The sequence below is a fragment of the Nansenia antarctica genome (assembly GCF_963989245.1).
Source record: "Nansenia antarctica genome assembly, chromosome: 4".
In the NCBI taxonomy this organism is placed as follows: Eukaryota; Metazoa; Chordata; class Actinopteri; order Argentiniformes; family Microstomatidae; genus Nansenia; species Nansenia antarctica.
In genome coordinates, this window is record NC_137689.1 from 47,250,429 (window position 1) to 47,265,144 (window position 14,716).

The 14,716-nt window shown below is 46.4% G+C and overlaps 1 protein-coding gene across 1 annotated transcript in view; it reads left to right on the forward strand.

Moving 5' to 3' along the window:
* The window catches only part of ptcd2 (pentatricopeptide repeat domain 2), a gene marked incomplete at both ends in the record, with an annotated part of 38,608 nt that extends 27,526 nt beyond the window's left edge, over positions 1 to 11,082 (forward strand). The window contains 3 exons of the mRNA XM_080529384.1: positions 435 to 810; positions 1,764 to 1,960; positions 11,047 to 11,082. Coding sequence (XP_080385510.1) covers positions 435 to 810; positions 1,764 to 1,960; positions 11,047 to 11,082 — 609 coding nt within the window. The remainder of the gene's footprint in view (positions 1 to 434; positions 811 to 1,763; positions 1,961 to 11,046) is intronic.
* Positions 11,083 to 14,716: the final 3,634 nt, after the last annotated feature.

The window sequence follows — 14,716 nt, forward strand, 5'->3', positions numbered from 1 at the left end:
GTAAAGCCAGACGTGAAGCCAGTACAGCAAAAGCTCAGACGCTTACCGCTTTCAGTCCGTGACGCTGTGACAAGTGAACTGAAGAACCTGGAGGAAAATGGAATCATTGAGAGAGTCGATGCATCTGAATGGGTATCCCCAATTGTAGTCACCCAGAAAAAGACTGGTGGCATCCGCATGGGCGTTGATCTAAGGGAACCTAACAAAGCTGTGGTTGTTGATGGCTATCCCTTGCCGTTGATCGAGGACATACTGTCTGAGCGTGGATCCATAGTGGATCCATAATTTTCTCTACACTGGATCTTAAATCTGCCTATCACCAACTGAAGCTGCATGAAGAAAGCAGAGGGCTCACCGCTTTCATTACGCACGAAGGCCTGTACAGGTACCGCCGAGTACCTTACGGACTTAGCTCCGCCCCTGCCGCGTTTCAGAAGATGATGTCGACGATTCTCAGTGGCCTCAAGGGTGTGCAATGCTACCTCGATGACGTAATCATCTATGGATCTTCAGAAGCTGTGCACGACGACAATCTCAAGGCTGTGCTGCACAAGATCGACACCGCAGGACTGAAACTCAATGTTGATAAATGCAAGTTCCGTCAAACTACTTTGACCTTTCTTGGCTCTAAGATTGGCCCGGACGGTCTCCTGCCAGATGACTCTCATGTAACTGCAATCCTGAAGGCCCCGCCTCCTACTGATCCTTCTACACTCCGCTCGTTCCTGGGTCTGACAGCCTGGTACAGTAAGTTTGTGCCGAACTACGCTGCTATTGTGGAGCCCCTGAGAGCCCTACTGCGAAAGAACAGTACAGTACATTCCAATGGAACGATGTGGCACAAGGACGATTTGACCAAGTCAAACAGCAGATTGTGAACAGCCCTGCATTAGCTCTTTTCGACCCCACCAAACCTACCATTGTGTCCACAGACGCTTCAGACTATGGGCTTGGAGCCGTTTTGACTCAACTAGACAACAAGGGTGAAGAACAGACTGTCGCCTTCGCTTCTCGCAGTCTGTCGGATGCTGAGAGGAAGTACTCGATCGTTGAGAAGGAAGCACTCGCCTGCGTCTGGTCCGCTGAGAAATGGCGTACATGGCTCTGGGGAAGGAAATTCCGTTTGCGCACTGACCATCAAGCACTAACAACACTACTGACAACAAAAGGGAACAACCGTGCTGGCCTACGGATCGCCAGGTGGTCTGCTCGCCTGATGGAGTTTCACTATGATGTGGAATACAGAAAAGGATCTCTGAATAATGTTGCTGATTGTCTATCTAGACTCCCACTTCCTGAAACAGATGCTGCATTTGCAGAAAATGTAGAGTCTGTTGCATCCATTATTTCTGCTCTGAGTGCTATTTCCGAGGATGACTTCCAGTCTGCCAGCTGCACCTGTCCAGTGCTCACAAAGCTCCGTGCACAGATTAGGGAGGGCTGGCCCTCAAAGAAAAACACCCTTGATCCTGACTTACAACCATACTTCCTGATTCGACATGAGCTTGCAGTCATGGAGGACAGCATCATCAGAGGTACTCATCGGTTGCTTGTGCCTGAGTCATTGCAGAAGAGACTCATTGACATTGCTCATGAAACCCACCAAGGTATTGTGAGGACGAAACAGCGCCTCAGAGAACTGTATTGGTGGCACAGAATGGACTCTCAAATAGAGACACTCGTGAAGAACTGTACGACCTGCCGACAGAATGATAAAACGACCATTACCCATGATGCTCCACTTCATCCTGTACCTCTACCAGCTGCTGCCTGGGAGAAGGTGTCAGTGGACATCGTAGGTCCATTCGAGATAGCACCTGCTGACTGTAGGTTTGCCATAACATTGGTGGACTACTATAGCAAATGGCCTGAAGTAGCCTTCGCTCCCCGCACCGACACCGCTACGGTCATCCAGTTCCTCACCACTATCTTCTCTCGAGAGGGGAATCCAAAGGAGCTGGTCAGTGATAATGGACCTCAGTTTGTCTCCGCTGAGTTTGCCGACTTTCTAAAGAAGAGGGAGATTACACACCTGAAATCAGCAGTCTACTATCCAAGAGCTAACGGAGAAGTTGAAAGATTTAACCGTGTTATAAAAGACTGCCTACACACCGCATCGATCCAAGGAGAACCGTGGAAACCATTTCTGAGAACATTCCTGATGGACTACAGAGCAACGCCTCATTCTACCACTGGAGTATCCCCTTCAGAACTGCTTCACGGACGACGAATGAGAACAAAGCTTGTGATAAAAGACATGCCTGTACCCTCCATGGATGAACATGCTGTGCGTGAAAGAGTGAAACAAAAACAAGTAAAATCCAAACAATACACAGATGCTCACCGCCATGCCAAAGCAACAGACTTCCAGCCTGGTGACCAAGTACGGGTTAGGAAGCCATGGAAAGTAAAGAAAGGAGAACTGAAGTTCACCAGACCAAAGACTGTTGTGACCAGGAGAAGCTCAAACAGTTACCTGCTGGATGATGGAAGAGTCTGGAACGCCTCACGCTTATCTGCACTGCCAGAGTTGACCCCAGGTACTGACTCCGACAATGCACTGGACTGTACTGAGCAAGGGACTGACAAACCGCCGGACTCTGACACAGGTACCCAACTCAGACCTACCAGAAGTAGAAATCCACCTAGTTGGACTAGGGACTTTGTCATGTCTAAGTGAGTGAAAAGATATGCTTAATCTGTGGAAGTTTAATTGTTATTTTGGGTTACATACATTATGCAGAGTGTAGTATGTGAATGTTCTATGTTATGTTGAATACTCATGTTAGAGTACCAGAAGTATCCTTTGTTGCAAAGGGGAAGATGTTGTGTCCATACAATAGGCCTACACTGCACTTGCCTATATGTTATAATAGGATGATCCTAGAGGGCGCTGTTGCGTTACGTGAGACGTACTATGTATGAACAGAAGAAGAAGGTAGTTCCGTGTTGAGTGAAGAAGAGAAATAAAGTACCCTGTTTGTTCCTATACTACTGTGTGATATATGTCCGATACACCCACACAACACCAGCGTCATCGCTGCCAGCAAAACGTCGCTCGCGGCATGTCAGGACAGCCTGATTGAAATGAATGCATTCTAATCACTTTCACTCGCTCGCGTCGCTGTATGTCAGGATGGGGTGTGAAACGGGCCGTCCAACCGCTAAACAATACTAGAAGTTTGTTCACACCCCTAGTTCATTTGAGTGGTTTGGAATATACCTGTGATAAAATCGCAACGCTGCATATGAGGACAGTTTCGCACATGATTTTGTTGCCGGTTCGCTCGCTCGCTGTATGTCAGAATGAGGTGTAAGGTGGTGGACCGGTAAAATCCATAGATTTAGAACGCCCCCTTGTGGCCGTTAGCTGTAAAAATCCATAGATTAGCCGCACCATTGTATAGGCCGCAGGGTTCAAGGCATGGGAAAAAAGTAGCGGCTTATAGTCCGGAAATTACGGTAATTGGAGGGATCAGAAGGCTACTGCAAAGCAGCGCAGGTCAAAGCCTCTCGAGTCACATCCATCTTCTAATCATGCCAAAATCCATTACATTAATACCTGGCCAAAATCAGCAAAACCACTGTATCTACAGTATATATCTCGGTGGCGAGGAAATAGGCTCCCTTAATTCCTGATAAAAGGACCATGTTTGCACGAAATGTTACCCATGTTGGCTGAGTATTAACATTCGTTGAATACTAAAATACTGTGAACACAGTTATTGTCGTTTCTCTTCCTACTCACAAAATGTAAAGTCGCTTTGGATAAAACTGTCAGCTTAAGGCCCTGAATGTAAAATTTACAATGGAGAGGGGCGTTCCTGTTTCTTACCAGAGTGTTCCAAAGTACCAGAGTGCTCCTCAGTGAACACCTTGAAAGATACTCAGGAGTTGATGTGGAAGCTGACATCTTCGATGAGCTAGTGAGGGGTGCCTCACTAGCTCATCGAAGATGTCAGCTTCCACATCAACTCCTGAGGAGTCCTTCAGGTTCACATCAGTTCCATGTGGAAGGCTGAATTTCACTGAAACTGAGAGCAAAAACACGTACTCATGTTATGATAGCTATATATATATACGTATACCGTATATATATATATTATATAGGCCTACATGCAATGCATCATGTGACATTCAAATGCTCCATAAAGCATTGACTCTCTTTACTATTCTCATTCTTTTAGCCGTCTTCCCATTAGCTTGATGTGTAAAAGAGTGGGCAGCCCCTACCTTCTTGAATGAATTGGAAGTAATCGTAGTGGTACTCGTAATGGTACTCGTAATGGTAATCGTAATGGTAATCGTAATGGTACTCGTACCCATTTCAGGGCTCCCTTGCACTCGACGTGAACCAACATTTTCTCCAAGGGACATGTGCAAAACATTGCTGCTTATTTCATTTTCTGAGCTATCTAATTCTACATCTGTCTCATTCAGCAGCTATAGCTAAATAGTGCTGCCTGTTACGGCTGGGCCTTCACACACGCCCTACGCCGCCCGCGTCCTAACTATTCCCACCGTAGTTGGGGTAGACCACGCCAACTTCTGGAATATGTAGGGGTGTTTTTATTTATTTTTTCTCAATCACTGACACCAAGAATAGGCGCGCGTTCCAGGGCCCACAGGGCAATGAGAGCCGCGGCCGTGCCCGCGGAGAACATTGACCGTTGGCCCGCGGCACACTCAGCGCCGCCGAGTTGCATACAGAGATGGGTAACCTATATCTAATCGTGCACCCCGTGTTACGTCACAAGCTAAAATCCAATGGGGTTGCGGAACGACCTGCGGGGCGGAAGAACAAGATACAGAGAACACCCCTACATATTCCAGAAGTTGGCGTGGCGTGGGCGTGTAGTGGGCGTGGTCTACCCCAACTACGGTGGGAATCGTTAGGACGCCCCCCGCCCCCACAGCTCGAGCACCCGCCCCCACAGCTCGAGCACAGCGTGCTCTCCGCCGCAGCTGAGGCTTGTCCCCCTAATTAGATCTTCAGCCAAACCTGCACACCTGTCTCCACTCCAAATCAACCATCAAATACCCTACGGGGCTTCACAGTATTCTGCCTCCATTGTCGTGTCCTTGAGCCCCCTCGCCCCCGTGTCATAACACTGCCGAGTCAAATACTGTCCGGGCGATGTCGGAATATCACTGTTCCTCATCGCAGTGGCGGCAAGCTACCCAGCTATCGTTACCTTGATAGTAAACTAGCTAACGTTAGCCAAAGTTTCCCAGCGCAAGAGGATTCCGATTCCATCACCGTGAAACAATTTGGCATGGCAGCGTCAACTCTAACAAGCTAAAGCCCCCCACGCTTGCTAAACTTTCTCAAACTAAGTTTCATACCACACAAATACACTGTTTTCGACACAAGCATATATAATATAACGAATGAACAAAAATGATAACATACATGTCGATGAAATTCAGTGCGCAGCAATACAACCATTCTTAGGTAATGTTAAGCTAGCAGATGGCCAAACATACCGTTGCTGGTTTGTGGATGGTTACTTGATGGCCGACCAGAATGTACCATTAGAAAGGAAATAACAGTTAGTGCTACTTAAATGTATACAAAATAAATACAATTACAATAAACGAATAAATCAAATAATACATATTTGACACAGGGGCTGTAACGTTCAAGGAAATAGATGTCGAACTCACGTGGCTGTGCTCGACAGCCAGCTATGGTTAATGATAGCTAGCAAAGCCAGCAGGTGCATGGACCATATCATTAGCAGGCTAGCGTAACGTTAACTTACACAAACGAATATGCACATTTTCTTGCCTAAATATTACATTTGAGCCTATAAATATGCACACAAAAGTGTCAATATTTGGAGTCATTCTTTTCCACTGTCATTTGAATTTATGGTTGATAACGTTAGCTAGCCTAGTGCCCCCCACGCTTGCTAAACTTTCTCAAACTAAGTTTCATACCACACAAATACACTGTTTTCGACACAAGCATATATAATATAACGAATTAACAAAAATGATAACATACATGTCGATGAAATTTACCTTGATAAAGGTAATGTCGAGCGATGCGATGTTGAGTACCTCACCTCGCTGCATCAAGTCGCAAGAGAGAAAGATGGCGGAGATCGAGACAATTAGCGCTCAGCTCACGCACAGCACGTAAATGTCCCGGATGTGGTGTTCAGTGTTAATTATGATCAACACCATAATCCAACTCTGTGCTCAATAGGGTATTAACAACAAGTGCCGTTAACATGCTTGAAGGAACACTGAAATCATAACACTTTACACTGAAAAGTGCAAACACTGTAATTTTAACACTGCCATTTTTGCTGTGTAGAAGGTCACAAGCAGCTCCTGTCTGAGGTGGTATTTCCTGAGGACTCTCAGGAAGTAGAGCCGCTGTTGTGCCTTCTTGATGATGGCTGCTGTGTTGGTCTTCCAGGACAGGTCATCCTGTATGTGCACCCCCAGGAATCGGAGAGTTGAGACTCTCTCCACGCTCCCTCCATCGACGAGCAGGGGCTGGACCTCAGACTTTTTCCTCCTGAAGTCCACAATGATTTCCTGGGTCTTTGACCGGTTCAGCAGCAGGTTGTTAACCTTGCACAGCTTGCCCAGCTGCTCCACCTCATCCCTGTACCAGGGTTTCCGTTAGAAAAATTGGTGCCGGTCAAAGTGTCCGGAAAGATTTCAATGTGTCGGACAAACGGGAGAAATTCCAGTCATCATATTCAAATATAATATAGGTGTTTGTCGCGATGATTAGCTGCTGTGTAGCCTATATATGCCATTTAATGTCTATTTCTCATCCGATACGATTAGATGCAAACTATATAATAATATAGGCTTTCATGATTCGCATGCGTTACTGTCCAGGGCTGCACGCGCGCCACACTGGGCCTAGTCACCTTTGCTACTTTGAATTACGACTGTAGGCTACTTTAAGATGTTTATTTCAATTGCATTAATGGGATTTGAGGATGTAATTGGTAATTTTAAGTATGCCTAGTTTAGCTTTTGATGGCTATTTGAACGGACTGCATCGATCGATCAATGAACGGACTCCACATTACGTTAACTGAAGTGTGTTAAATAGTTTCACGACAGTAATGTACGTTTTCTATATTCTCTTTCCAGTTTTACCCTTTTTATCAATAAAACAACGTCATTTCTATAACCACGTCTCGCTGATTGACTTAACTTGACTTAGGTCCTTTTTCTTCGGGTGTGAAGAGTAGGGCCTCCAACGAGTTTACGCCACCGGTCTCTGTCCCTCGCCACAGCAGCCGCCGCCTCCCAGGATCTTAGACCCAGCATGTCACGCTCCCTCTCGACGGTTCTTCTCCAGGTTTCTTTGGGGCGTCCCCTTTTTCTTCGTCCATCAGGGGTCCATCTGAGGGCTATGCGTTGATGGTCATCCGGGCTTTTCCTCAACACGTGGCCGATGTACTTCCATCTTCTCTTTCTGATCTGCGTGCTTACCATCTCTATACCAGCAAGTTTTCTCACTTCTTCGTTTGACACCCGTGTAGGCCAGAATATTTTCAGCATCCTTCTTAGGCATTTGTGGACAAATGTGTCTAGGCACTGTTCGTCAGCCGCTGTCATCTTCCATGTCTCACAACCATATAACAACACTGAGATTACATTTGACTGAAAGATCTCGCTGATTGGGAAGGCATTAAGTCTAGCTGCCTGTCAAATACTTTCTCGGACATACTTTCTCGGACTCGGGAGTATGAGAATGAGGAGGATGTATCGGGGGGATACACACCCGTGGACTATTTCAATTTAGTGGCACAAATTAAACTCTAACACTATAGATAGACTAAATTGAACTAAAATGATGGACACCGACTGAATAACTGAGTGGGGGGAAGACAGGTCTCAAATGTGGAACAATTATAACATTTAATACATAAAGATAAAACATACACGAATATATAACATTGATATCCCTAAACTCAAATGTAGTGTGGTATTGTCAACCTAATCTAATCAATCCTAATCTAATGGTAGGCTACCAGTAGCCCAGGTTGTCGATAGTAGCGCACGTGGAGATGGACGAATGTAGAGGAGGAAAGTTCAATGGAAACTCCCGGAGTAGAAGAGGTAGCCAGGGGGAATAGAAGAGGTAGCCAGGGGGAGTAGAAGAGGTAGCCAGGGGGATGTTATACTCTGAATCTCCCGACTCAGGGCTGGAACGGGCACGGCAGGCTCAATCAATGAACGGGGTTGAGATGGCTAGTGTCCTTTACCAGCCGCATCTCACGGCCCTCGGTGGTCATTCACTGTGCTCTAGCACATCCAAAACACGCAGAACAATAACCTTGACTCCGGTCACTGCAGTGGTTTTATTTAGACTAGATCAAACTAAATTAACTGACGAATTTCTCCCTCACAACTACTCGCGCCGTTGAGAGACAGGGTTGCCAGATGGGGCGGGTTACCGCCGAATGGGCTACTGGGTTTAGCGGTTATTTAGCGGACTAGTTAGGCTGTAAATTGTCAATCCCATCTGGCAACCCTGCCGCTGTTTGTTCATCGCGTAGGCTAGTCTACACATTAATAATAAAAGAAGAAATATAGCCTATATATTCGTCTTTTTTAATGTAGAAGGAATCAGAATATGTGACAAATTAATTTTAGCAAATTGTATTCAAATTGTGCAAAGACCGGTAATTACCGGTTAACGGAGACCCAGCCCTGGACGCCGCCTCGTCCCCCCCCCCCCGAGATGCAGCCCACCACGGTGGTATCGTCTGCAAACTTTATGATGGAGTTGCTGGGGTGAAGTCGTAGGTGTAGAGGTTGTAGAGGATGGGGCTTAGCACGCAGCCCTGGGGGGACCCAGTGCTGAGTCTGAGGGCTGTGGAGGTGTGGGAGCCCACCCGCACCCTCTGGGGGCGGTCAGACAGGAAGTCCTTGATCCATGCACAGATGGAGTGTGATAGTCCCAGGTCTAGTAGTTTGGTCACTAGCCTGTCTGGAAGGATAGTGTTGAAGGCAGAGCTGAAGTCCACAAAGAGCAGTCTCGCGTAGCTGTTCCCCCTCTCCAGGTGGGATAGAGTGGAGTGGAGAGTCGTCGCGATGGCGTCCTCTGTGGACTCTGTAGGCGAACTGGTATGGATCCAGGTTGGGCGGGAGGCGTGTGACTATGTGGGCCCGGACCAGTTTCTTGAAGCACTTCATGATGATTGGTGTGAGTGCCACCGGGCGGTAGTCGTTTAGGCAGCTCACCGTGCTTTTCTTCGGGACTGGGATGATTGTTGAGGTTTTCAGGCAGGGTGGGATGGTGGCCTGGGACAGGGACTGGTTGAAGATGTTGGTGAAAACCCCAGCCAGCTGGTCGGCGCAGTCCCTCAGCACCCGTCCCAGGACGCCGTCCGGCCCTGAGGCTTTTCTGGGGTCCACCGCCTTCAGCACGCGTCTCACTTCATGCTCTGTGAGGGTGAGGCTGCTGAGAGCTGGAGAGAGTGGTGTTTGTGTTGTGGTTACCTCCGTTCGCCCCTCGTCGAACCGGGCGTAGAAGGAGTTCAGCTCTTCCGCCAGCAGGGGGTCGTCCTCAGCGGCTGTGAGCCTGTTGGCTCTGAAGTTTGTCATGTGCTGAACCCCCTGCCACACCCGCCTGGAGTCGTTGCTCAGGAAGCATTCCTCAATCTTCTGTGGTCTGCCTTGGCCTCCCGGATGCCACGGTTTAGGTTAGCCCTGGTGGTGCTGTACAGCAGTGTGTCCTTCGCTGAGAAGGCGTTGTTCCTCTCCTTAAGCAGTTGTCGGACCTTCTCAGTCATCCATGGCTTCGTGTTGGGGTAGACCCGGACACGTTTGTCCACGGTGGCTGAGTTGGTGCAGTTCACTGTGGTTCAGAACCGACGACGTGAACTGTTCCAGGTCCTCATGCTCATATTCCTGCCATGAGGTGTCATTCAGGCAGATCTGCAGTGGAGCGGACCCTGCTGGCCAGGTTCTGACAGTCTTAGAGGGGGCACTTTTCCTCATGGGAGTGTAGGCTGGGATCAGGAGGATGGACACGTGGTCAGACATGCTTAGATGAGCTAGCGGTCTAGCCTTGTAGGCAAGCTTGATGTTGGTGTATACCTTGTCCAGTGTGTTATCTCCTCTTGTTGCACATTTAACATGCTGATTGAACTTCGGTAGTACTACCTTCAGGTCAGCATGATTGAAGTCCCCGGCGATTATGTGAACTGCCTGTGGGTCCGCGCTCTGTCCACTACTGAATACATAGGGTGTGTCCGTTTAATGTGGCGAGAGAATGAGTTGAACACTCTGAACTCTTGTTCACAACCATCGATTCCACAGAAGACCCAAAAATCTGCACTACGACCATGTATGACATGAATGTGGCTAAGGAGCGCCTTTAGACTTAAAGCAACAAAAATAAAACAGACCATACACCGCCACGCCGCCATGATGCACCTTGTCAATTGCCTGCTGCTGTTGCCTTGGATTTGAGGGGAGGGGATGTGCCCGCCTTATTGCAAAACCGTTACCATTTTTCAATGACCCTGCCACTCTGCCTCTGATTGGCTAACCCTAACCCATGTGGTAGAAAAAAAAAAAACTCTTAACTTTTAAAACATCACCATTTAACATTCAAAATGAAAGCCAACATTTTATAATGTCATACATTCTTGCAATTCTGTTACTAAATATATATATATGTTTTGATTTAGTTTTTTTATATATATACTTATTCTGCGCCTGCGCAGACAAGTATATAGTTTGTCACAACACGACGAAGTCAGGCATCGGAGAGAGATCGGAGAGAGATTTTCCCACGTTGTCTGAGAAGCATTTTCGAAGAAACCACGGAGAAAAACGGAGTGCAGTTCAAGGTCAGTATCGAGCTAACATTATATTTGGCAAAGATCACATTTTGCTGTCGTTCAGATTTCACCTGCCCTCCACTCAGCACGAGAGGAGCTAACATTAGCGAACCTTAGCCAACAACACTAACACATACAGCTAACGTAGCTAGCTAGCTTTTGCTAGGTAACGTTAGCTATTAGTAACTCGGTGCCCGTTGTTTTTTGCCAGGTACGTTTGGGAACCAGCGACCTGGATATAGCCTAGAAGATGGCATCCAGCATGGATGGCTTCGATGATACTGTGTTGTCAGTGTTAAGGGGTAAAGCGGGGTACACACATAAGGAATTTCAAAATCTTAACAGAAATCTTATCTGAGACAGACCCCACACATGAAGAAACAAAATCTTGGATTTGAACAGCCTTGATCGTGTTGTGTGTGGTGTGCGCCAATTTCCCCATTTCAGCACCCCACAGACATAAAGATGTTCGTTATGACAGACTCCAAACTCTCTAGTCTCGTTCCCCACGCTTCTTGATTGGCGAGCAGGGTTCCATCACTGTGAATATGGTGCTCCTTAAAATTACTTTAAAAATGCTTTTATTGAAATAAAACCTATGCTGATTCTGTTCAATCCTTTACTCCCTTTGAGTTTGCGGGATCCGTTTTAAGTAGAATACACACAAAAAATAAAAAAGGAAGAAGCGGGGGGAGGAGGGGTGGGGGCGCTCTCTGATTGGTGCATCTGGGTTGCCAGATGGGAATGACATTTTCCACCCTAACCACAGTCTAAAACCGCTAATTTCACCAAACAATCTGGCAACCCTATGGTTTCTGGTCGGAAGTATTGAACGCATTTCACATTTACGATTGCCGGCCACGCCCATTTTCCGAGCAGGTTGCCGGGAGAGTTGATTGCACAATTGAAGAGAAGTGACTCTTAACACACCTCACACCACAGGATTCTGTTATAGGAAAATGTTAAGATCCATCTGATAACCGGGCGTTTTCTGTCGTTTTCAGACATCAGAAAATCGGGCCAAAACCGGCCAAAAACTCCTTATGTGTGTACCCCGCATAAGTCGTGTCAATTTGTGGATTCATCTAATACAGCGGTTCCCAACCTTTTAGGACTCACGGCCCACTATACAGATATGTCCAGTATGCGCGACTTTTTTTTCCGCGTGCACGCGCATGAAACGCGCACGAGCGCTCAAAACAATGACGTAATTTGACCAAAAACTAGAGGGAGCGTGGCAATTTTTTTTTAAATAAATAGCGGTTAAACCATTAAAGCCGAGCGGCGATGTTTTATATAGCAGGTGATCAAATACCAAGATCGTAAATGTTGTATGTGTTCAATATTTACGACCAAACATCCTTATGTGTGTGGGCAACTCCCGACTCCCGACTAGGGTTGCCAGATGGGCTCGTTTTTTTGGGGTGGAATTAGCGGTTTTAGACTGTGGTTAGGGTGGAAAATGTCGATCCCATCTGGCAACCCTGTTCGCGAGTCCGGGATGGAATGTAGCCAATCAAGAAGCGAGCTGACTTCTTCTTTTCGGATGGAAATATCGGCGCACACCACACACAATACGATCAAGGCTGTTCAATCCAAGATTTTAAATCTTTTTAAAATTAAAACGTTTTTGTAACAAAAAAACGTCAATAAAAAATACTGACGTTCCGGCCCACAGGTTGGGAACCGCTGATCTAATAGCTAGGCTAGCTAACTAGCAACGTGTCCACGAGGTGAATGGTGCTTGTGTCCATGGTGACGTTAGCTAGCGTGCAGCTAGCTAGTAATAAATTACTTGTGCTAGCTAGCTAGAACGTGCTTACTAGCTAGTGCCCTACTAACGTTAATAGATAGATACATAGATGGATAGATAGGTAGGTAATAGCTAGCAATGAGTTCTATGCTCTTTTGTTCGGTTGAAAAAAAGAACTTTTTGGGCTGAAGCACAGGCTGTAAGTGCTCGAAATTGGGATTACAATGGGGTTTCGATAAAACTAGCCACATAACACCAAGCTCCTTGGTGGACACGCAGCCTTAATCCAGAGAAAAAAATAAGGCTAACACTTTGTATCCATCTTGTTAATTTTACTGCCGCCAATATTGATGAGAGCATTTTGAAAACCCTCAGCCGGGATGCGTCCTAACGATTCCCAACCAAGTTGGGCGCTCCGCCACGCCCCCAGCGGGCTCGCCACGCCCCCAGCGGGCTCGACGCACGCGCAGCGGGCTCGACTCCCAGCGGGCTCGACTGCGAAACGGCATACATTTTGCCGGACTGCATACATTTTCGCGCACTGCGTGGCTATTTTAAACATTACCGTTTCAATCAACCACGTAATATGTCACTGTCAGATATTTATTCACCAGAACTGCGAAACGGCATACATTTTGCCAGACTGCATTCATTTTCGCGCACTGCGTGGCTATTTTAAACATTACCGTTTCAATCAACCACGTAATATGTCACTGTCAGATATTTATTCACCAGAACTAGTAAAACAGAGGTAGAGGACAACAGAGGGGCCAGAAAAGTGAGCTGTAAAAAAATATTCCCTGACCTCTCTTAACGAGACGAGCGATAAATTACATTAAATTACAATATCAGAGCATAAAAACATCACAGGAGAGACATGGCAAATGTGCGTCCATGAGTGTGAGTCCATCCCACCAGCTAAGCAGTTTTTGAGTCGATTAAAGTTTCATTTATTTCAGTTGTTCTGCCTATGTATCCTCTTGAGGATAAAACATGTGAGATCAGGTTTTGTATAGATTTGTAAAAATGAACATTAGAACCTGAAATGAACTGATTGAAAAGAACCGATTGATATGAACTGATTGAAAAGGGCCTATTGATATGAACAGATTGAAGTGAACAGATTGACAATAGCAGGCCTATTAAATACAATGGCAGTCAAAACTGTCCTTTTGAGCCGTCTTTGGGTCTTCAATATATACAAAGGGGGTAGAGGAGCACCAAAATATTATGAATGAAAAAACCTTTATTGTCGCCAATGGGGAAATTTTGTTGTCAAACAGCTTAGTAGGGCAGACAGAAAACATTCAATAAATAATGTGTGAAGGCGTTTCATCAGTGGGGAGCATATCGCGATGAGAGGAGCTCCAGCAGAGGAAGTGGTCATCCTGGCACACACTTCTCCACACTTGGTGTTGTACTCCACCACCTGTCGTTCCAGAGCTTCCAGCATAGAAGGGCCTTGCTGTGCACCATACTCTCCCCTGCACACCTTTTGGAAGAGTCTGAACAAAAAAATGTTAGCCAATAAAGTTATAATATGCATGCTGTATACCGTTTCAAACTATACATCCCACTCCACTGCTCATATGTGTTCAAATGTGTGACACATACACAACCATCATCAACATAGTATTATACAGTCTCAACCCCAATCATGTGAGGGGTCTTTTGACAATACATACATAATAACTACAATATGATCTTAAAAAAAAGGTGCACCTTTGGACAAACTGGAGGTCTGGGCAGATCTCTCTGTTCGCTGAGGCATGGACATATCTCACGCCATACTGCATTTGCAGGTCGTGCTTCAACACACAAAGTGCTGATGTGGGAGAGTGGCCGATTTCAAAAAGCCTCGTCAGGCTCTCAATTGATGCCTTCCCCACATCTCTGTGCCCAAGGGCCTCGGCCACAAACAGGTTGTGGTTGTGGGTGTTCTTTACCCTGACTTCCAATGGGAAGTCAGGCATGTGTCTGTCCTTGCAGCTGTTGACAGAATCATATCAACATTATGTTAAGTTTGAGCCAGTGAATGAGGGAATCAGTGGATTGGTGAGGTAACAAGAAGGATGTGGATGAGTTGAAATACTTGGCGTCAACAATCCAAAGTAATGGAGAGCGTAAA